The 24,871-nt window shown below is 37.2% G+C and overlaps 1 protein-coding gene across 2 annotated transcripts in view; it reads left to right on the forward strand.

Annotated features, from left to right (window-relative positions):
• Positions 1–24,871, forward strand: part of LOC126184950 (talin-1) — a 272,457-nt gene that overhangs the window by 214,768 nt on the left and 32,818 nt on the right. The window contains exons 32-41 of one of the 2 annotated variants that reach the window (XM_049927624.1): positions 824–994; positions 1,373–1,630; positions 1,884–2,153; positions 7,504–7,732; positions 10,067–10,191; positions 10,375–10,500; positions 15,054–15,170; positions 15,402–15,587; positions 17,201–17,423; positions 23,514–23,638. In XM_049927624.1, the coding sequence (XP_049783581.1) occupies positions 824–994; positions 1,373–1,630; positions 1,884–2,153; positions 7,504–7,732; positions 10,067–10,191; positions 10,375–10,500; positions 15,054–15,170; positions 15,402–15,587; positions 17,201–17,423; positions 23,514–23,638 (1,830 nt within the window). Of the gene's footprint in view, positions 1–823; positions 995–1,372; positions 1,631–1,883; positions 2,154–7,503; positions 7,733–10,066; positions 10,192–10,374; positions 10,501–12,354; positions 14,395–15,053; positions 15,171–15,401; positions 15,588–17,200; positions 17,424–23,513; positions 23,639–24,871 lie in introns of those variants that run through there. The other variant, XM_049927625.1, reaches the window with a different exon arrangement.

The following is a 24,871-nucleotide window of genomic DNA, read 5'->3' on the forward strand; positions in this document are numbered from 1 at the left end:
TTTTGATGGATTCAGAAGGCGGGTTTACATCCAATGAAGCCACCTTTTGTTGCAACTGGTTGGCTGCTTTGGATTCGTTTACTTTCCAAATACCATAAGTTTATTTGAATTGGGTGAAAGTAATCAAATGATGTGTTGAAACTGTGGCTTTCAAAGGGCAGCACAGATGGAAACTCAACTTCATTTCACATTCTGTCCACCTGCCTCTTAGCTTCTGGAAAGCAGTTGTATATTTTAAGGATAAATATACTAAAATCTGTAGTACATAAACTTCTTTCAATTCAGAACTAATGTGTTCAGCGATCAAGCAGTGCTTGACAAATAGAATTTTTCCTTTTGTACCCTGAAGAAGAAACCTGTGGTTGTAAAACCTAGTAGATAAGTACAGGTCAGTTGAACTATCTCTGGGTAAAATGAAAAATTGTTGAATGGAACTTTCCTTTTTGTACAGTTCACACTATTGTCAGACATGTATACTGACATATTTTGAACTAGTTGTATTTATGAAATTCTGTACGTTAGTGTTACCATCTGTTACAGTAGTGTGTTAAGATTTAGCAGAGCGATTTTCCATGTGATAGGCAGAGCATTACTCTATATTTATTGCAGTCTTTCAGTGTCACATAATCAAATACAGATATTTTTATAGTATTAATATATGTTATTATTTGTGCATAGTTACTAACAAGGGACAAGATAGTGTGCCTGTAATATCAGAATTATTATAGAAATGATTTCAGTGTTATTTTTTGTTGAAAATTCTCTTTGTATTTGTTATAGACCATTGAAAAAGTATGAAATATCTTTGTAAACCATTTTCTAGGTGAATCAAATGGTGCTCTATTTTGATCCCTTGGTAACTGGAGCAGTTGGAGCAGCATCCAACATGGTGCACTCAAAGCAGCAGATGGTACTCCTGGATCAGACAAAGACTGTAGCAGAGAGTGCTTTACAGTTAGTTTATGCAACAAAGGAAGGTGGTGGTAATCCAAAGGTATGCTGATTTAATGTTTGGATTATGTTAAAAGAAATATGCGTGTGTAGTAACTGATATAGCGTGTCAGCTATTATGTTGAAAACGCATTTGGTAGTTAGATATCTATGATGATGCTACTGCATTTGTTTATTTTGGCTTTAAAAATAATCAGTATTCACAGCCTTTCCCTTAATAGTAGATGCTTATAAAACAAGAATCACTCTCTCCCATTAGCACCTTGTTACCACTGACCTTCTATCCCACCTAGTTCTCAAACTCCTTTTTATGACTGTGCTCTCAGCTGCTATTCCTCCTCCTTCCCCTCTTCTTCCATTTCTTAATAATTTGCATGTCTTCTTAGGTTTCTTTTCATTTTCTTCACTTTGTATTCTACAGGCAGTGAATATTCATTCAGACATTGATGAGACCGCTGATGCCTTGCGTGATGCTCTTCAAGACCTAAGCCGTACATTGGAGCAACTGTCGACTCAGGCAGGAGTTGTAACAGGCATTGTTGACACGATAACACGTGCCATGTCTCGCATCTCGGATACACGAGCTAGTGTCGGTGTTGATGAGGAGCATGGTTTTGTCGAGTACCAGACACGTATGGTTCGTGCAGCCAAAGAAATAGCACGTGTGTCACAAGACATGGTTTGTATTGAATCCTGCAGCTTTCAGTATTTATATATTTTTTTATTTTGCATGCATTATTCTTTTAATGCATGCAGCAGTGTTTTTTAAATTGTCTTGATAGTTAGTAATTATAAAAGTAATTGCTTTCTTGAATGGACATAATTTTCTTTGTGTTGTTTACGTGAAAATCATTTCAAAGATTTCTACAGTGGAAATAGCAGTTTTACATTTTCATCAGTGTTGTCTGCAATGTTCCATAAATGTGTTTCAGGTGGCTAAGTCAGGCACTGAGCCAAGTCATCTAGGAGCACTAGGTGCCGAGTTGGCACGTTGGTATGCTCAGTTGGCACAAGATTCTATTGGTGCGGCTGCTGCTACGAGTAATGCTGAAGTATCTGCTCGTATCAGAGGTGGTGTACAAGAGCTTGGCCGTGCATGTCAGACCCTAGTACAGGCTGGTGGCAGTTGTCAGTTGGCTGGTCCCCATGATACGTATGCACAGAGGGATGTTGCAGATGGAGCAAGGCTTGTTTCCGAAAAGGTGAGTTGCTCCTAACTGCACTTACAGTAGGAATTCTTTCCCATTTGAGTCATTAATATCTCTTTCATTGTGCAGTCGTCTGCAAATCTCAGTGTGTGTTAATTTTTGTCCTCAGCAGCTCCCTCTGGGATCACGAAAGTTATTTCATGATGTCTTAATACAGATCATCCTGTTCCCTTGTGTAGACAGTGTTTACTGCATATTACGTTCTTGCCAATTCTGTTGAGAACTTACTCCTCCCTTTTTTCATCAGTCCACTTCTTTTTCAGCATCCTCCTGTAACATCACTTCTGAAACACTTCAGTTCTCTTCCTTTCTAGCTTTTCCATAGTCCATGATGCATTTCTATATAATGCTGTCTCCAGATATTTTTCCTCAAATTAAAGCTTATGTATGGTACTAGTAGACTTCTTTTCCTGTGCTAACTTACTTCTTATGTCCTCCTCACTTTGTACATCATTCGTTATTTTGCTTCTGAGATAGGAGATTTCTTTCACTTTGTCTACTACATGGTCCCAAATTTTGATTTTATTACCAATATCAATTTTGGTAATTCCCATTACTTTCATTGTCCTTTAATTTACTCTTGGACAATATTCTGTTCTCATTAGACTGCTCATTCTATTCAGCAGGTCCTTTAATCTTACTCACCCACCCTGTGGATAGTAATGTCATCAGCAAATCTTATCAGTGATGTACTTCACCCTGAGTTCTTATTGTTTGTTTAATGTAAAAATTGAACAGTAGGGGAGGAAGACTACATCCTTATCTTAAACCCTTTGTAATTTGACCACTTCTCTCTTAGTATTTCATTTTTATTGTTCCCTGTTGGTTCGTGTATGTGTTATGTATTACCCATATTTCCTTACGGCTTATATGAGTTTTGCTAGAAAATAACCAAAATTTATTTTTGTAAACTTTATTGTCAATTTCACAGATTATTGGTCATTGTCCCCATCGGAGTACTCCACTACCCCCTTCACAAACTTTTCTCAGCAGTGTTTCAATTTTGCATAGCAGTCCTTCCTTTGAATGGCCTTAATGTTCTGTGATGAATTTGCTTTGTCATCAGTACTCTGAGAATTGTGCTTCAGCACTGACTTTAATGTTGAAAATAAGAAGAAAATGCAAGGAGCCAGGCGGGTGAGTAAGGAGGCTGTGGGAGAACAATCATCTGATTTTTGACACGAAACTGAGGACCTGACAAAGCTGAGTGTGTAGGCACATTGTCGGGGTGCAAGACTCGTGAGTTGTCTTGCCACATCTCTGAACTCTTTCTACAGATTTTTTTTTCATGTAACTATTGCACAATGGTAAGTCAGCAATTTGTGTCCACCAAATTGCTGATTTATTTATTTATTTCTATCTATCTATATCCGAATCCCGCTCCAGCTACTGCCGGGTCTGGGTGCTGACGAGTCCTCTCCATTTGGCTCGGTCCTCCCACCACTTTTCTTCCTCCACTTGCTGCCAGGTCACACCTCTCCTTTCAACAGATATTCTCACTCCCATTTTCCACCGTGTTCTTGGGCGCCCTCTAGGTCGTTTCCCATCCATCTTTAGTTCTTCCATAATTTTGGGGAGTCTCTGCCCATGCATCCTCTTAACATGCCCATACCATCTTAATCTCTTTCTTTCAATTTCTTCTCTCATACTTTCTTGTTTGAGGTCCTTTCTAATCTCTACATTCCTTACTCTGTCCATTCTTGTTTTTCCCTTAACTGCTCTGAGAAATTTCATTTCCCCTGCTTGCAGTCTGCTTCAGTCCCTTTCTTTCATTGTCATTTATTTATTTATTTTAATGTGTATTTTGTCATTTGAAGTGGAAGCCCTTCCTTGTTGAGGATCACCTTCAGTTGAGTGACGAGCACTTATAAATTGTGAAAACAATGTGTAACAATGTGAACAGCCCAGAGCGTCATCTCCAAGAGCTAGTTCTGAATGTTGAAATGCTTTTTTAAAAGTCTTCCCCAGTTACACATTCATGAAAACTAAACAAGATACCAACACTCTAAACACATGGTTACAAAGGAGGTAGTGTGCAAGGGAGTGCTGCCAACTACATATCGCTAAATACCTCTGTCGGTATGTAATTCAAAATGGTTGGTTACTTTCTGAACAGACCTTGTATGTATATTTCTGAGACTTTCAAACATCTTGCGACATTTTACATTGTCGAATGAAATCTGTCGGTGAATAAATCAACTGACGTTGTCATTCTCTATCTCGAGACATGTCTCCATGCAGGAGCAATGCCAAAGCTGCCTCTCTGGTGCCTTTGCGTTTGCTAAGGTCAAAGGGATTGTCATCTAACAGACTTTCTCTTCCATTCCTCTACACTGAGGTGATGAAGGTCATGGGATAGTAATGTGCACATACATTGTTGATGGTAGTATTACATACACATGGTATAAAAGGGCAGTGCATTGTCAGAGCTGTCATTTGTACTCTGGTGATTCACCTGAAAATGTTTTTGACATGATTATGGCCACATGACAGGAATTAATGAACTTTAAATTCAGAATAATAGCAGGAGCTAGGCCCAGGGGACATTTCATGTCAGCGCAGTGGCCAATGGCCTTCACTTAATCACCTATAGCAGTGGCATTTTTGTAGAGTTGTCACTGTTAACAGAAATAACTGCAAAACTCAATTTGGGATGTATGACAAATATATCCATTAGAGCACTGCATAAACATTTGGCTTTAATGAGCTATGGCAGCAGATGACCCACAGGAGAGCCTTTGTGAACAGCGTGAACATCGCCTGCAGTGCTTCTCTGGGCTTTTGACTATATCAGTTGGACCCTAGATGTCTAGAAAACTATGGCCTGGTGAGATGAGTCCCAGTTTCAGTTGGTAAGAGCTGATGGTAGGTTTCGAAGGTGGCACTTACCCCACGAAGCCTCGGACTCGAGTTGTCATCGAGGCACTATGCGAGCTGATGACGGCTCCATAATGGTGTTGGCTGTATTTACATGAAATGGACTGGGTCCTCGGGTCCATCTGAACTGGTCATTGACTGGAAATCATTATTTTCGGCTACTTGGAAACCGTTTGCAGCCATTCGTGGACTTTACGATCCCAGACAATGATGGAATTTTTATAGATGACAGTGCGCCAAATCACTGGGCCACAACTGTTCACGATTTGTTTGAAGAATATTCTGGACAATTTGAGCAACTGATTTGGCCACCCAGATCACCCAACATGAATCCCATTGAAATTTATGAGAGAAAATAAAGAGGTCAGTTTGTGTACAAATTCCTGCACTGGCAACACTTTCTCAATTAAGGGAGGTTGTAGAGGCAGCAGGACCCCCAATATTTCTGCAGGCAAATTCAAATGACTTGCCGAGTCCATGCCACATCGAGGTGCTGCATTACGCCATTGCCTGTCATAATGGAGCTCCTCGATGTGGTCCAACACAATATTAGGAGATATCTCATGACTTTTGTCCTCTGTGTATATATTATTCTAGTCAGTAATTTTGATGTAGTAGCTGTTAAGCTGACAGTGAAATAGTTATCACATTTTCAGGACTGTGTGGAAGATTTTCTTCCACAAGTCTGATGGTAATTCAACCTTCAATGTACACATTCTGCTGCTCCACTCTCTTCTTTGTCTTTACAAGTGGAATTATCTACTTTTGCTCTCTTAAGCAGATATAAAAATAATGTGATTTTGATCTTTGTGAATCTTTGCAGTGTGTACAAATGATATGCATTGTTAATATGTTAGTAGAAACATTTTGAGGGCAGAAATATGTAGTCTCTTCTACAAAGCTGTTGTGATTTCTTCTCTGATCCTCATCCAGTCAAAAATAACATTCCATCTCTTAGTGACCTGGATGTCAACAGGACATTGTTCTCTATCATTTCCTCTTATTACCCTCCTGATTTACAGAGAGTATTTGTAGCTAGATGTCTTACCTGCAACTACTTGAAAATTAAGCTTCATGGCAGATTAAAACTGTATGCCGGACCCAGACTCGCACTCGGACCTTTGTCTTTCGCAAGCAAGTGCTCAATTGCCTGAGCTACTCAAGTATGACTCATGACCTGTCTTCACAGCTTTACTTCAACCAGTACCTCATCTCCTTCCATCCAAACTTCACAGAATCTTTGTTGCAAAACTTGTAAGACTGACTCGCTGTGTCTCTGCCATATCCTTTCTTCCAGGAGTGCTAGTCTTGCAGCTTTCACAGGATATATTCTGTGAAGTCTGGATGGTAGGAGACGAGCTACTGGTGGAAGTAAAGCTGTGAGGATGGGTCATAAGTCATACTTGGGTAGTTCAGACAGTAGAGCACTTGCCCACAAAAGGTTAAGGTTCCGAATTCGAGTCATGGTCAGGCACATAGGTGCATCTGCCAGGAATTTTCATAACAGTGTACACTCCACTGCAGAGTGAAAACCTTATTCTGGCATTCTGGGAACTGTAAATTACTGTATGTAATGTCAATAAGTATTGTTTATTTCTTCATTTGTGATCTTTGAAAATGTGTACTGCAGTTGACGTGGTGGTGTGTTTTCTCTGCTAGTATTGAAACTTTTCTTCTGGAACGTAATTTTGTCTGAAAGTGTTGTGTATACACACTTGCAGTTTCTGCTATGCCAAACATTTGTAAAAAGAAACTTATTAATGAAATGTTAAGTTCTGTACAAGGAATTTCTCAGTGAAGGCAGTTTACCTTCCTCTTTTTAGCTTGTTGTCCAAAGATGAGGCATTATTTTGAATGTGCTCCAAACTTTTCATATGATTTCTGGGGATGGGTGCTATCTGTTACTACAGTTAAATACAACGGAAATTAGGTTATAAAAGTCAGTGTGCAACCATCATCAGATCTAAAAATGGTAAACTATAAACAATAAAATATAAATAGATTTACAGAACAAGACAAAAGGCTTATTCAGTGTGTGAATAAAGTGAACAAGTAACCTAAATGTTACAGCAGTGACACATAGGCACTTAGTCAATGCATGTACATCATTGTAATTTTTACTTTATCATTAATATGCACTCTGTGCTGTTGTTCTTCTACTTGTAATCATTAGATAAGTTGTTCTCACTATTCACACATTTAAGAAGTCCATCTTCTTGTTTGTTTTTGTTTATATTTTCACAGTTTTAAATCTGTTGATGGCTTTTAATAAAGTAAAATGGGACCAAGACACTGACTTTCATAATCTAATCCACTACAAAGGCCACAGGTCTCATCTGCAATTCCATATAGCTTCATTTCATACAATGAAAATTGTAGACCAGTGAAAAGCAGACAGTTCTTGGAGGGAGAAATTGCTAATGAGAACCACAAAAATTGTACATATTATTACTTGTGTGTGTTACAGGTGTCTGCCGTTCTGGCAGCACTTCAGGCTGGTTCTCGAGGCACCCAGGCTTGTATCAATGCTGCCAGCACGGTTTCTGGGATCATTGGTGATCTTGATACAACTATTATGTTTGCCACTGCTGGTACATTGCATGCTGACAATGAAGATGAATCATTCTCTGACCACCGTGAGAACATACTCAAGACCGCAAAAGCTCTGGTTGAAGACACAAAAACACTTGTTGCAGGTTGGTTATTGAGTATGACATTCTCTAACATGTTATAACTTGCTGTTTTTTGTGAACTTTGAAAATGCTATCATATCAAGGAGTGATAGCATTGCTGATGAATTGTAAGATCGTTGTCAGCACTTGTGAGATTAAAATAAATAAGTAAATAGATTCAGAGTGTAAAAATTTAATGGATGATGTGAGCAGAGTATGAAGTCAAGCATATGTATATGTGTTTTGTGTGCACCCCCCCCCCCCCCCCCCCCCCGAAACACACACACACACACACACACACACACACACACACACAGAGATATATAAGTACTATGTCTGCCACAAACCATTTAACTAAAAACAAGTATTTCAAGTTACAAGTGTCACCCTCTCTGAAATATATAAGCACCAACAAGTCAGGGCACTTTTACAGAGGAATTATAATATGCATTTGTTATACCCTTTATCACAAAGGTGTTAGTAGTGAGGTTAATAATTACTAAGTTATTTTAATGTTGACATAATTTTCTAGAATTTTCGAGAAAGTTATGTATGTGTACTCTGAAATAGTTTCTCATCTTGCAAACAATAATGATGTTAGCAAATCACAGTTTCAATTTCAGATGGGTTTTGCAATTAGTAATGCCAAATGTACATTCACGCATCAGCTTTTACAAGGACGAAATTGTAAAACAGCAACGAGTGATATTTTCTGTGACCTATCCAATGCATTCAGCTTTGTAAATAACCACATTTTGATACAAAACTTGACTTTTATGACCTTAATTGTGTAGCTAGTAGGTCGCTTGTGTCATTCTTAATAACAACAACAACAATAATAATAATAATAATAATGCAGACACTTGTTCTCAAAAATGCATCAGTAGTAGGAGGGTACTTTTTCCAAATTTTTTCGAGGGGTTGGGGGAATGATTGATTGGAGTTCTACAAGTTTGAATGTTGGGTTTTCCGTTGTTTCTCATGATGATGCTAATGATTTTCCACTTAATGTACATTGAGAATTAGTTATTTTTTCATATGCAAAGAATAGTTACAGTATATTCAATACCAATAAACATAGAGCAACTGAGGACATTTTAAATAATATGTTTAGAAATATTATTCATTTGTTGGGTTCATGTACTGTGGTATACTAAATAATTAAGAGTATCTAGTTCCCCCATCCCGTGCTTCCTTAGTTTATCTAACAGTATGGTGGTACTGACACAATTGTAGTGTCTGCAACTAGAGTTTGTTGAGTGTACCCATAATACTGTCACACTGGCTAAATGATCATGTGAAGAAGTGTACCACTCTTTGTTGTATCTTGTCTAGCTCCCATGTTTATCCTTCCTGGTAAGGGTCCTAGGCTGATGAGCAGTAGTCAGGAATTTGTCGAACAAGTGTTTTGTAAGCCACTTTTTTCATGGATGAATAATGTTTCCTGAAGATTCTTCCAATGAATCTCAACTGTGAACGTGCTTTTCCCATAATTTGTTTTATGTGGTCCTTCTGCTTTAGTTGCTCTGGATGTTTATGCCTAGGTATTTTATGGTAGTTAATTTTTCCAGTGGTTTGTTGCCAATATTATAATCATACAGTAGCAAATTTCTTCCCTCATTTATGTCCAAATACATTATTCATTTATATTCTGGGCCAACTGCCAGACATAGCCTGAATCGCCACTCTTCTGCAGGTCTTCTTTGTAGTTCACTGGGTAGACTCATCTATCATTGCTGCCTTCTTACGGATAACTTCATCATTTGCAAACAGCCTCATGGAACTTCTGACGTTATACACAAGTTCATTGGAATGTATTGTAAGCATTAACAGTTGTAGCCCACTTCCTCAAGGTACTTCAAAATTATCTTTACATCTGTTCAAATGGCTCTGAGCACTATTGGACGTAACATCTGAGGTCATCAGTCCCCTAGAACTTTTTACATTTGTCAGTTTTGTTCCATTAAAAGCAATGTGTTGTGTTCTATCTGCAAGGAAGTCCTGAAACCAGTCACAAATGTGGTCCAATTCTTGATAAGATTGTATTTTTTTCACTAAACAACAGTGCAGAACTGTCACAAATGACTTTCAGAAATTGAATGAGAGTAAAGTGAGAGGGAAAGGATGATTACTAGTCATATTGAGTTGGCAACAAAGGGGATAGTTTGTAAATATCAGGAAAGTACACACATCTGCACATGTTTTTGAACATTTTTAATATTTTTACCTGTGTTACATTGTGTGTCCTAGCTCAGGTCTACCAGGATGGCAAGTCATTGACATCTCTTTAACGTTTAAATGGATACAAATTGATCAGTTACACATTTTAAATAATACGTAGTTACTCTGTCATTTTAGGTGCAGCATCCTCTCAAGAGCAGTTAGCTGTTGCTGCTCAGAATGCTGTTGCAACAATTGTACAGCTGTCAGAAGTTGTGAAACTCGGTGCAGCCTCTCTTGGATCCAATAACCCAGAAGCTCAGGTGAAAAGATTATTTTAAAGTTTTTAGCAATATTTAACTGAAAAATCAGAGTAGATCACTTACATATGTAAGTTTTGGTAGTTTTCAGAGAGCTACTATTTCGGATAAAATTTTTAGAAAGAATATTTTACATTTAGTGGTGCACATCAAGTTTACTATTTGTAATCCCACTTTTTTCTGTAGGTAATGCTAATTAACGCTGTAAAAGATGTTGCATCAGCTCTTGGCGATCTGATACAGGCTACAAAGGCTGCATCAGGGAAGAGCATCAATGATCCATCCATGAATCACCTGAAGGAATCAGCCAAGGTATGTTATTGATAACTAGCTACTCTCTCATGAAACTGAGAAAGGGGAAACCTTATTGTTAAGCTGTTCAGATATGCTGTTGTCTGTGTTATGTTTCATGAGAATATACGTCAGTAAAAATTGTAAGAACTGTTCAATGTGTAGCTAATCTAATACAGAACTTTTACATCTTCAAAGAATGCCCCTCCCCCCCTTTTTTTTCTTTTTTAAATACTGACAGCAGTGAAGTTCCATCATTTCTAAGCAACCAGATGCAGAATGCCTCTACCACTACTCTACCATAACCATATTCTCTCTCTCTCTCTCTCTCTCTCTCTCTCTCTCTCTCTGCGTCTGCGTCTACGCGCGCGCGCACGTGTGTGTGTGTGTGTGTGTGTGTGTGTGTGTGTGTGTGCGTGTGTGTGAGATAGTATTTAGAAGTTAATTTTCCAGTATAGTAACAAAGAGCATTTTTTTTTTTTTTTTTTGTAGAAATGCCCAAATAGAAATTCAGAATTAAATCCAGTTAGAATGTGTGCTATTTATACTGTCTGTTTGTTCTGTTCATAAGAAAACAAAAATTGTACATCATGAAAAACATAAATATGAAGAGAGGTTGGAGGAATGCTGCCCCATGAAAGAAAGTGGGGTAATGGTCTTCGTAATGAATACACATTGATGTAAACTGAGAATCTCAGTGTTTCAAACCTATGAATTCCTTCTTCTGTAGATAGCAGGAATAGAATGAGGGGTTTAATACAAGGAAATGGTGCAAACAAATACCATATTAGAAACCAAAGGTGAAGGGGAGCCATACAACACATTAAGAGGCATATAATGTTAATGCAAGTAATGTGGTAATGATATTGTATTGTCATTTTGTACTGAGTAACAGTGAGAAATCGTATGGTATGAACTGTGAAATAAAAGAAGTTATAATCTTTGAAACTTACTATTTTTACAGAACTACCCTATATTAGAATATAGGTTTCTGAAGGAAAGGAAATTAAGAATTTGTAAGTTTTCTTTCCTGAAATGACTGATATGAAAACTTTAATAATTTGATAAAATCATCACATGTTTGAATTGTAGTCATTTTATTTTGGGAGTTAGTCTAAATATCACTGTCTGTTCTTCTGGCACAGAATGACTGACTTATAACATTTTCAATTATAGATTGATGCCCTCAGTCGAAAATTAAGGCTTTGAATTTTTTGTTCTTCTTTATAAATTATTGATTTGTGCTTTAGGTAGAGAGTCTGCCTCAATGTTCTTTTGGTAAATGTTCACTTAAACTGCACTCAGTGAATTTTCTGTTTCCAGACAACAGAATTACAGTCAGCTTTACTCTGAGCGTTCAGGGATTGTATTTTACTGTAGTATGAGGAGCACAGATATTCACCATAGACATGATTTGTAAATGGCCTGTGGCAACTTGTCCAATGTGACCTATTGTGGTTTTGTCAGATCTTTTCTAATTGCTGCCAATTCGTCTATGAGGAAGAACTTGCAACTATGTGTTTTTGTCAAAAGACTGTCCTTTGCTCTGTGTGTAAATAGTTAGCTGATTATGTTTCTGCTAGCTAATAGTTATCACAAAATATATCTTTGTTTCCCTAAATTTATATTTACTTGTGTTCATATACCACATGCTATATCAGGAACATCACAAGTAGATGGAGCACTTGCATTCTGTCACCCGTTTGAAGAAATTGTGTGCAAATTAATTGGCATTACAGTACTTGAGTGTCACCATATTTTTCTCTCATCCTTTTGCAATTCTCAGTAGTACAGACGTTAGTGTGGACACCTTTTGTGCAAAAAAAAGAAAAGAAAAAAAGAGGATGCATATTTTATGTTTTGTTGATCCGGCAGGTGGATTCGGACACGGATTGGCTCGTGTCTGATCAAGAAGAGGAACTAATCCGCCTGCTTAGCGTCGAGAATCTGCATCAGTCAGAGACCCCCACCACTGATTTAGTACAATTAGTAGCTGCTTAAAAACTTTTGGTTGCAGAGATTTTCTTGGAGACCAGAATCACATTGTGACTTAAATGTTCATTTTGATATTTCAAATATATTTATTTTTTCTTATTTAAACTTGATTTAAATAGCAGCCACATCTCATAAATGTCATATTAGAAAATCAAAATAAACACAGTTACCAGTTTCAGAACTTTTTATTAGAAAATATATCAGAGTTGTCTGCTAAAATGCCATAAATGATCTGTTGCCTTTTGGGAAAGTATGACACTATTCAGTGTGTGGCTGTAGATGAAAAAATGTATTTTTACTATTGTTGACATGATTGGTTATGCAGTCTATTGTGTGCACTTTTCCCCATTTTTATTTTTTCATGGTTGATTTTGATACACATCCCGCTTCTTAAGAAAGAACTTTGTTCATGTGTAACATTTTTAAGAGATATGAGATTAAAATTTTGTTAATTTTGCTGATAACAGTTATTTGTTACAATAAATATATTGTTCACCTCCATGGTAAAATATCTGACAAATGGTGTCAATTTCTTAATTATGTTTGTAAGACAGATACTTTATGAACGAAGGTAAACAATAACCTGCAGCATCTCTACCCAATGATGACTGATAAAACTAGATGATATGTTTGCAGTTTAATGAATTGTGAATTACTGTGACAGTTCTTCAGTCACTGAATGTAATTTTTTGTCAATTTAAGAATGTGACCATCCAAAGCCACAGAACATATGTGCTAAAACTTGTGCTTCTGTGAACCACATAGTACTGCAGCAGAGATGAACAATGTTACACTCTGACTTGTTGGGGATCTCCTGGAGTAGTGTATGAAAACCAACTTTGAAAACTGACACTCTCATCTGAAGTGGTACATGTGCCTGTTGTCCAGTATTAGGGCAATTAGAATGGTTCATAGTGTAATTTTTTCCTCTCTCATAGTAGCTGAAAGTACAAAATTCAAACATTACCTGCACATGTATCTAGAAGCAAGTAGACTATTGCAGATTGAAGTCCATGCAGTTTTATTACCAAGAAAAAAGAAAGAAAAGGAAGAAATATAAACAGATAGGCCTCATAAAAGTGTACTCTTGGGGCTTAATTTATATTAGTAATAGGTTAATGTGAACTGTCACACAGTGATATATGCTTCAGTTTTCTGTGGAGTAAATTATCTCCTACAAAAATGTCAGACCATTTATGTATGAAATTTATTTATCTTGGTTGTTGTTTTGCTATTTCAAGTGATATGTCCCCTATATTGGAAATGTATATTTTATATAAATGAAATCACTGTGCAAATTGTACATGCCCCATTGCTGTATCATTAGTCTGACCATTACCTGATATGCATGGCACAAGATTTAGTGTGATTGCATATACTTAAGTGAGAAAATTAAAGGAACTTAAAATATTTTGTAGACCACTAGAGTTGCTGTCATGTCACCTTTCACTGCTAAACATTATATAAAATTAATCTACCTGGTGTGCCAAAATGATTAAAACCTGGTGCTTGCTTGTTCGGTTTTTCTTTTAGTTTGATTTATATATTAAAATCAAGTGCTCAATAACAAAATTAATGTGCATGGTATTGAGTTTTACATGGTGTTTTAATGAAAAAATAGTTTGCAGGAACGGGCTTTTCGTCCAGTTAAACAGTTTTGTTGACGAGATGACATATGTAATCATTATCTTTTGTTTGTTTGTTTGTTTTAATTTGGTGAAAGGCATTTATGTGACATCAATCTCTCTGTGGGGATGACATTACTCATTTTGTTAGAGGAAAATGATACACAATACCAAACATTAAATAACAGTTAGTACTTGTGCTGACTTTTGTACATAGCAGCAAATTTGTAAAAGTAGGTGATTTGTGAGTGATTATAATTGTCAGAATTTTATTAAAATTCTATTATATCTTGAATTTTGTACTGTTGTGCACTATTCACAATGTACTGCCTTCAATTAATGTTATGTTGTTGCTTGCAATCAACAGGAGATATATTCCATATTGTGATATATGGATCAGTCAAAATATATAGACTTCCTAAATTCGCAATTCCAAAATTGTTGTTTGTTTATTTTTTTTCTAGAAGTACTTGATAAATTTGAGGTATATGATGTTTCCTATTGAAGTGTGAAGAGGACAGTGTCACTTGCACAAAGATAATGACTTGTTTGTGGTATTTACAAGCATAAAAAACTGAAATAATGGTATGCAGTGGATGTTTTGTTACACTTAAAAATCAAAATTTTTAATTTTTAAATGGTAGGTAATCAATTTACTTCATTACTGAACATGCAGCATGCCATTGTATTTTTAACGAAATTTGGTGATGTGTTTTGTGTGTTACTCCAGCCTGACGGAGAAGGAATGCATGGCTAACCAAAGACTTTGTGGTATTGTGTATGCTGTAGAATATTAACTGTTAAGTAACATATAATCTGTTGTGTTGATAAGTGTTGCCTGTATTTATTTGTAGCTGTCAGAGTTACTTAACATTCTTTTCTTGTAACCCAAGCTTAGATTTATTCTTGTTTATGCATCTTGGGTGTTAACCTGACTCACTTTTTCTTTTATAGGTGATGGTGACGAATGTGACATCTTTACTGAAGACTGTTAAAGCAGTTGAAGATGAACATACACGGGGCACCCGAGCTTTGGAGTCAACTATACAGGCCATAGCGCAAGAGATAAGAGTATGTCTTGCAATGTAGCATTCACTCTTCAGCATTATGCTTCACATCATTTTTTATAGTTTGTATAAAGGCTTTGTTCTTGGCCAAACACCACAGTTGCCTTGTAGCACACAATATATAATATACATTTATAATTACATGAATGTAGTGATGACTCTGCCAACTCAACATTTGTAACTGTTTACTTTCTCATCTAAGCTTCATTGTAAGTTATCCTCATTATTTGCACAGGCTCTTAATTCTCCTGACCAGCCAAAGACTTCAGCAACTCCAGAGGATTTAGTCCGTTGTACAAAATCGATTACAGTTGCCACAGCAAAAGCTGTAGCTGCTGGCAATAGCTGCAAGCAGGACGACATCATTGTAGCTGCTAATGTTGGCCGTAAAGCCATTTCAGATATGCTCACAATCTGCAAGGTATGGAAATGCTAATCTACCCACCTCTCACTTGTGTGTGTTCCAGTTACTTTGTTGTTGTTGTTGTTGTTGTTGTTACTACTACTACTATTACTATTTTAAATCAATAGTCAGAGAGCTGGCCGGTGTGGCGAGCAGTTCCAGGCGCTTTAGTCCGGAACTGCGCTGCTGCTACGGTCGCAGGTTCCAATCCTGCCTTGGGTAGGGATGTGTGTGATGTCCTTAGATTAGTTAGGTTTAAGTAGTTCTAAGTCTAGGGGACTGATGACCTCAGATGTTAAGACCCATAGTGCTTAGAGTCATTTGAACAGTCGGAGAGTTTTATGTTAAAATCTGAGACAGAAATTTTCCTCTAAACTGTATGCTTTATTCAACACTGTCTGTGGAGGATCAATTTATGTCTATCTTGTAATGGCTCCAGACTTCACTCATAATGTTATGAACCAAAGCACTTTCACATCAGTTAACTGCCAAGGCTGTAACTTACTTTTTGAGTTATACTAAAAACTCTTTATTTGTCGACAGTATTTTTGAATTTTTACTAGCCAATTCAAACCCACTAGAAGTGGTAGAATCAGTTATCTTTGTTGAAACATTGCACCAGTTGTAACAGAGAATCCAAAAGAAATCTGCAAATGTCACAAAGGATTGAAAATCAGTCCATGTTTCATTACTTTTTCATTCGTAATAGTACTCATGAGATGCGAAACCTTTAAAGCTGAAAGCAAGACAGATTACTGTTGAGAAGATTGTTTCTCCCACAAAAGCAGTAGCTTACTAGATACACATGCAACCAACCCATCCTTGAGTATTGAATGCTTATCTGGGGATCCATATTAACTTGAATTTATTAAAGCTAGTTTCAGTGTTCTACCCTGCTAGAAAAGGTACACACAGCACATGAAATGCTGGTCTTAAATTTTAGAGAACTTTTTTTCATAGAAATTTCTAAGAATTTATCATAGCTTGCTACATCAGACAGAGTCCATAGTGTAAAAATAAAGGTGGTAAAGCACTGTACAAGCAATTGTTTTCCCATGTAGAATTCCCATGTAGAATTAAATGACAGTGTAAAGATGCCCTCTGCTGCACACAACACAAGGCGTGTGGCATATAAATATGAATGTAGATGTGTAATGTTAGTGCCTGGTTTCTTGACAGACCATGAGGTGGTTCAATGTCTTCTTCACACATTTCCAAGTTTTTAGATTATATCTCTGTACTGATTAAAAATATTACAATCAAAATATGATTGTGTTGTGCAGCCAGACCCTTAACATGCCATATGTTTCCCGGAAACAGGTGTTTTTCTTCTCAAACAGATACTTAAAAAACTAAGCTGTTTTCAATCTTTAACCTCAACTATCTCATCTCTCACCTGCAAAATGTTCTTTTTGTTCATTAAACTGTGTTAACTTTTGTGAAATTATTTATAATCAAATTCATGAAGCTTATTTGGTCACATTAATTGTACATCTGTCTAATAAAAATGGGTATACAGACTAGATATTTTGTAGTTTAGTTTTAAATCAATTGTACTTTGTTGTCTAATGATGCAGCTATATTACTATCAGTAGAAATAAGTCACATAATACGTTATTTATTTAATTTAGGCAACAGCAAATGCAGCAGAAACACCCGAACTCAGGTCGCGCACAATACGTGCTGGACATGATGTGGCAGTCCAGTACCGTGAGTTGCTGCAGACTATTCTACATATTGCCAGTCGACCAGGAGCTGGTGCACAAGAGGCAGCACGCACAGGTCTGCCGCCAATTTCTCGGAGGATAGCTCAGTGTGTGGCTGAATTGGTTGCTGCAGCTGAGTTACTGAAAGGTCAGTTTAGAAAGCAGTATTTCACATGTTTACGAATGGTGGTGGTGGCAAACCAGTTGGAAGGGGGGGGGGGGGGGGACTTTGTATTGTGTTGGCTGAGAGGACAATCCTTAAACTATGTTTACTTGTTTCCTTTGCCAACTAACTTATTGCTAATTACTAATTATACAGTCACAGTCATTGCTAACCAATGTGCTGTTTTAAGAAATCCCTCTCATGAAAAGACTCCATTTTCTGCTGTCTTTGTAGCACATTTTATTTCTGTCCTTTATCTACATAATGTTTTGGTTGATGTTGTTAGTGTCATCTCCTCTGCTTTTCCCTTTATTTACTAGTGTAGAAGAAACTGGAAATGTATGACCTGTGTTTGTAATATGTAGAGACTAAGTTCAGATCCCACTCACTCATTCTTGCAATGACACAATAAACTTTAAAAGAAAAGGGTTAAAATGAAACACTGCACTGTTGTATTCAGTAGTTCATCTCTTACATGTTTTGCAGGCTATAAAATTATCACACCCTCCTATTTCACACAAAATATACTACATCAGGGAACCATCTAATGTCATGCTGTCACTTAACTGCAATTTCGTATTTCCTGTGAAATTTTTTTCTAACTTTTATTACTAATAAATAGAGTATCATTGTAACTTTTATCACTAATAAATAGGCCATCATTTAGTCCCCTGGCTTCAGTACTTGTTTCATTTATTATTAAAACTGCTGCCTTATCTCCATTCTTGATGGTTTGTTGGCTCTGCTAACTTAGTAAACTGTGCAAGTGTATATTTCACTCACCTGGAGCACTTCTAGAATTGTCTGGCTTTATTGTTCTTACGTAAGTTGTACTGTGTACAAGAGAAGTGAAAATAAGGTGCTTGAACCATGTAGATCAATTACAATTTATGCTGAAAAATTTGGGTTTCCTATGTGTTTCCACATTTTTAACTATAGTACACAAACCAAGCATAAAAATTCCTACTGTGGATAACAGCAACAGGAGCAAAATTTTCTTCAAGCAGCTGGACTCCAGTTCTGGGTTATTTTTGTCATTAATTGAAATATCCACAATTTGGCATATCTTGCTCTTTTGCTGGATGATGACTTGATCAAACATATAAATATCTATGTTCACACACTTGGTCTTGTTTCATTGTTCAGTTTTCTGTAAACAATTCAGTTCAATTCAATTCAATAACACCAAGTATTGGTAAGCTTTCTGAACTTTCACTCTTAACTTCTCAGTATTATGAGTAACTTTTTCATTAGTTCCATTTAAAAAATTGTGACATGATTGAAGTTTCCAGAAAGAATATTTTCCCTGCAGCAGAATTTGCCCTCTGTGAAACTTGGTAACACTGAGTGAGGTGGCTCAGTGGCTAGCACACTGGACTTGCATGAGGGAGGACAACTGTTTAATCTCGCATCCAGCCATCCTGATTTAGGTTTTCCGTGATTTCCCTAAATCGCACCAGGCAAATGTCGAGATGGTTGGTCTCCTCCCCCAAAAAAACCCAAACTGTGTGTTAGATTGGGATTCAAACTCAAAATAATGCCAAAGTTCTGGGTCTGAGTCTCAGTCCAGCACAAAGTTTTAGTCTGCTAGGAACTTTCATGTTTGGAACCTCTCCCTCTCCCTCTCCCCCTCCCCCTCCCCCTCCCCCCTCCTCCCTCCCACCCCTCCTTCCCCTCTTCCCCCTCTCTCTTCTCTGTCCCTCTCCCCCCTTCTCTCTTCACACACCCACCCACCCGACATAGATAGGTCTTGAAAAGCCTTTTTTTAGTATAAAACGCACAGATATGAGTTAGTAACTCCTACCCACTACCTGTTACAATAATAGAAATTCTTCCACAGAACAGAAAGAGTTGTCAGGGAGTAACTTTTCAGTTTGTTTCCAAATTTTATTTTGCTGTTTGTTAGACATTTTATACTACTGAATTGCAGCATTATCACCTTTTTAGTGCTAAAGACAACCTTAATGTGGCCTAATGGATGTCATTTTTTTCTTCTGGTATTGTAACTGTGTACGTCATTGTTTCTTTTGAACTGCAGTGGGTTATTTACAACAAACTTTATGAGGGAGTAAATATACTGTGAAGCAGTAGTCAGAATGCCTAACTTCTTAAACAGATAGCTGCAAGAAGATTGCAGGTGAGCACCACATGTAATCCTTACAGCACATTTCTTAGTAATGAAAACTTTCTTTCTTAAACATTAGTTACCCCAGAACATTATTCCATATGATTTTATTGAATGAAAATATGCAACCTATGTCAACTTACAGATTTGTGTCCCTCCAAGACTTGTGATGATTGTAAGGGCAAATGTGGTTGAACTAAGTTGTCTTAGATGTTCCAAAATGTTATTTCAGTTTAAACCCTCATCAGTATGGGCAGCATCTAAGAATTTTGAAGTTTCCACCCTATTTAATATTTCCTTACCACGTGCTGCATTTACCACTGCTAGGAGGTTGGTAACATTGAGTATCCTGTGTTTCTTTTTCTTTTTTTAAATCATTCACGGAAAACTAGTCAATGATATGTTTAAAAAATTGTTTACCATTTCTTCTGCTCCTTATGTATGTTTGGACTGATTACAGTAGTAGTGCCATCTGGAGAGGAAAAAAAAATCCACATGTTGTATATTAGAGGGAAGGTCATTGTACAGCTTTCTGCATTCTTTAGGTGGGGTATGACATTACCCATTGGTTGGCTGTACTTTCAAGCCCATAAAACTTCATTTTATGTAAGAGAATATTAATTCACACAGTCAAATGCCTTACACAGGTCAAAGAAAATACCAAGTGCCACTGTTTTCTTATTTAATGCTTGCGAAATTTGGTGCATGAACGTGTAAATGGCATTCTCTGTAGAGTGACTTTTTGGAAATTCGAACTGTGATTTACTGAGGATATTTTTGTTGCCCAGCTGGTATACTATCTGAGAATACATCACATTCTCAAAATTTTGGAAAATGATTTCAGTAGAGAAAGTCAAAAACTTTCTGGAAATCTAAAAATATGGAACAGTTTGACATTCCCTGTCATTAACACTCATTACTTTATGAGTATAAAGAGTTAGTTGTGTTTCACAAGAACGATGTTTTCTGAATCCGTGCTGACTGTGTGTCAATAAATCGTCTTCTTTGAGGTAATTCATAATGTTCGAACTCTGTATATGTGTTAGTGATAAGGGCCAGTGGTCGCTAATCCCTGTATTTGTCATGATACCCCCTATTTGTCCATGATTATCTGTTGCTAAGAGTTCAAGTATGCTTTCACAACCATTTACGCTTCGAATGGGCTCATGAACTAATTGTTGAAAATAATTTTCTGAGAAAACATTCAGTACAATTTGGGATGACATTTTATGCCTGCCGCCAGCTTTAAACGTATAATTTCTTCAGCATATTGAGAGTGAAGTCACCACTGTGTATAATTGTATGAGTGGGGTACATATTTGAAATGAGACTTAAGTTTTCTTTGAACTGTTCAGAAACTATATCTTCTTAGTCAGGGGGGTTGGTAAAATGATCCAATTAATAGTTTAGTCCTATTGTCAAGTATAACATCTACCCATACTATTTCACAGGAACTATCTACTTCAATTTCACTGCAAGGTAAACTACTTCTGACAGCAATAGATACTCCACCACCAACTGTATTTAATCTATCCTTTCTGAACACTGTTAGGCCATTTGAAAAAATTTCAGCTGAATTTATTTCAGCTATAGCCTGTTTTCCGTACCTATAACTATTAGAGCTTCAGTGCTTTCTATTAGGGCTTGGAGCTCAGGTTCTTTCTCAACTCAACTCAGCTACGACAATTTACCACTACAATACCGATCATTTCTACAACTACCTTACTGTGTTTTACCTGCCCCCTTCTAGACGGACACCCTTTCTGTGGTTTCCTCAGACCCTCTAACCTAAAAAAAAACTGCCCAGTCCCTTCCACAAAGCCCCCGCTATCCGTGTAGCCACTTCCTGTTTGTAGTGGACTCCTGACCTATTAAGCAGAACCTGGAAACCCACCACCCTATGGCATATGTCAAGGAATCTTCAGACTACATGGTCACAGAACCGCCTGAGCCTCTGATTCAGACCCTCCACTTGGCTCTGTACCAAAGGACCACAGTCAGTTCTGTCGACGATGTTGCAGATGGTGAGCTCCACCTTAATCTCACAAGCAAGACTGACAGTCTTTACCATTTCTCCTAACTGCCCGAAATCAGAGAGAATCTCCTCCGATGCAATGTGACACACGTCATTGGTACCGACATGGGACACCTCCTGCAGTTGGCTGCGCCCTGTACTCTTCATGACATCTGGAAGCACCCTTTCCACATCCGGAATGACCCCCCCCATCTCACCCCGGTATGCACACAGGGTGCACACTGGCTTCCTTCCCCTTCTTGGCAGCCATGTTCCTAAGAGGGCCCCAGCTTGACCTGCTGTTCGCAGCTTATGGAGCTCCCTTCATGTTATTTTGGCACTGACATGGTTTGTGCGTGTTACTTTCAGTTCTGCAGGGCTTTTGCTGCTGTTGTCCTTTTATTTTTCGATACAATCCTCTTCTGTGACTGTTGGTCATGATCACTCAATATACACTCATCCACATTGTGACTTAATAGATGATGTTTTTTTCAATTTCCGTATATGTGCTATAAATCTTTGGTACAGTGCCTCTTGAAATGCCAAACACGCTAGCTGTCTTCGTTATGGAAGCACCCAACACACAAGCACCAAAAATTTGCCCATGTTCAAATATACTTAGCTCTGACATTATGCATAACTACAGATTGGATGTTCAAATTACTTCCAGTGAAATTCGTACAGCATGCTGTCTGCACTGAAACTCTTTTCCTCTGGTTGTGGATGGTTCTGTTACTGATGTTTCAGTTACTGCAGTCTTTTTTAGTGATGGTTAGTTCATCTCTTCACCTCAATGCAGGAAGTCAGTGAGCAAAACCCAGTTCACATCAACTTCTGTGGCATCGGGTTTTAATTTGGTATTGCATGAAGAATCACTGTGATGTTCAGGTGTTGACTTGATTTCTGGAAGAAAGTGAGCAATGCACAATTGATTGTCTGTGACAGTCATGTCCAAGATTTTATCAACATCACTACAATATGGCCACAAATGTGAATCATGCTTGCCTGCATTTTGTTTTATATTTTTAAGTATTAGGTTGTCAGACATGCACCTATTACACAACTTGTGTAATAGCAGGTACTTTATAACAGCTTTGTGCAACATGTACCAAGGTATCTGCAGGGAATTACTGCAGAGTTCTGTAATTAAAAATTGATGTTTATTTGTAATATGCTGCTCACTGCACTCTTCACCGTGAACTTTTGGTGACCTTCAGAAATTTGCCTACCCTGGCCATGCACCATTTGCTTGCTCATAACATCTGATCCATATATTAGACTGAGTTGATGGTAAAATTTGATCACTACAATCTTTCCTTTGGAACACTTTCTTACATCAGACTTCAAAGTTGACAAGAAAATAAATCTGAGACTCTAAACAATGCTAAGAGTTTTCAGGAAGTGTCAACTGTCGCATGCATACAACATCCTGAATATATCACATGTGCACTTGACTTTCGTATTACATACCCTACCACACTTTTGCAGTGTGGAAAACATAATTTCTGGATAATGGTTATTGTTATTGTTGTTATTATTATTATTATTATTATTAATTGTACACGTGTGTGACCTCAAATGGTATAAAGTTACGAAATAAGAACACTAGAACAATTTTTCTTTTTACTATGAAACTTGAGAAGATCATGCAAAAGACATTAGTGAACTGCAGCAGACATCTGCAGACATAATGAAAATGGGCAAAAAGTGCTACAAGTGTGCTGATATTGAAGCAGTAAATGATATTGTTTCTCTGAGGCATGCTATAGTCTGTTTATTACTGTGACTTTAGAAATAATGCAGTCTGTTTCATCAATTGGGAGAATAATCATATAAAATATGAAAACAATTAATTGTACTACTATTTGAAACACACATTATGAGACTACTGTCTTGATATTCAGGATATTGTAAAATAAATATCATATGTTTTCAGGTACGGAGTGGGTGGATCCAGATGATCCAACTGTGATTGCTGAAAATGAACTCCTAGGTGCTGCAGCTTCAATTGATGCTGCTGCCAAAAAACTGGCTAGCCTTAGACCCAGGAAATCTGTTAAGGTGAATTTTCTTTCTACAATTTCTGCTAACATAACTGTCTCATTCACTTGCTGTTTTTCGTGATGGGCCGGAGACTACTTCACCATGAGCCCCACCGCTGTGAGATATGTTTGATATTCTTGGTTGTAATATCAGATTATCACCCAGGAATCAAACATATTATTACAGAGGGGGGTCCAGCAGCATCTTCAGACACATGCACAGAAAACCTTTCTGCTTGGCTGCCAGTCGGTGAAGGAAGGGATTAGCTTCTCCTCTGAAACTTAGTTTAGCGTGGCTGTCATTGCTTCTGTTCTCTCTACTGTACTTTCTCCTAACAAATGCTTTGTGCATCCTGGAAATCTGTGATTACTTATCAATTTGCACACAAGTAATAATCATTTTAATACTGTTTCATCTCATAAATTTCTGAATAGCTTTCAGTGGTTGAAGTGGAAATATGACTTAGGAAACAGGAAATTTCACTGAAGGTGGTTTGTTTTAGCATTTGAGACTCATTTGCTTGATTTCTATTGTAGAAACCTTTTCCCTGCTGTTGCTGAATTCTATGTGAATATTTTTATTTTTAAATATTAATAATGCATGTGAAAGAGCCATTTAAAGCATAGAAAATAATTCATTCTGCACGCAAAAGTTGTCTGTCAGTGACTGCTCAAGACAAAATGTAACGTAAGTTTAAATTAAACTGTTTATGTAGTTAATTACTAACCTGCTCTTTCATTGTTTTCAGTGTAAACTGTAGCTTTATTTTAAAAATACAACATTTTCAGTGGTCTATTTTTGCATTTTTGTTGCCCAATTGATGCCTTTCTTTTCTCTCCACTCTATGTGAGTTTCTTATTTACTTGTTTACCATGATGCTGTAGCACTTCCACATAACAACTTTCTTTTTCGTTTAGTATCTATTTCAGCATTACTTTTGTGGCTGCCTACAATATATTGCTTTACAGTGCAATTTCAGAACAGTTTGCTTTGAGGCTTTTCCTTTCACAGTTACATAATTTGTCAGTGGATATATCATTAAAATTTTTTGTTAGTTGTGGCATTTTTATACAAGCTAGATTGCAAAATTGACAATGTTTTTCACTGTACATACTTACATTTGTGTAGTCAGCATTAAAAGTGGGCTTTGTATTTCCTGCTTGCATACTTTGGCTTCAAATGTAATACTGTTTTTAATACAAGCCACAGGTATTGAAATAATTCAAATACACAAACCAGCACTGTATCTCT

The sequence above is a fragment of the Schistocerca cancellata genome, chromosome 4 (genome assembly GCF_023864275.1).
Source record: "Schistocerca cancellata isolate TAMUIC-IGC-003103 chromosome 4, iqSchCanc2.1, whole genome shotgun sequence".
In the NCBI taxonomy this organism is placed as follows: Eukaryota; Metazoa; Arthropoda; class Insecta; order Orthoptera; family Acrididae; genus Schistocerca; species Schistocerca cancellata.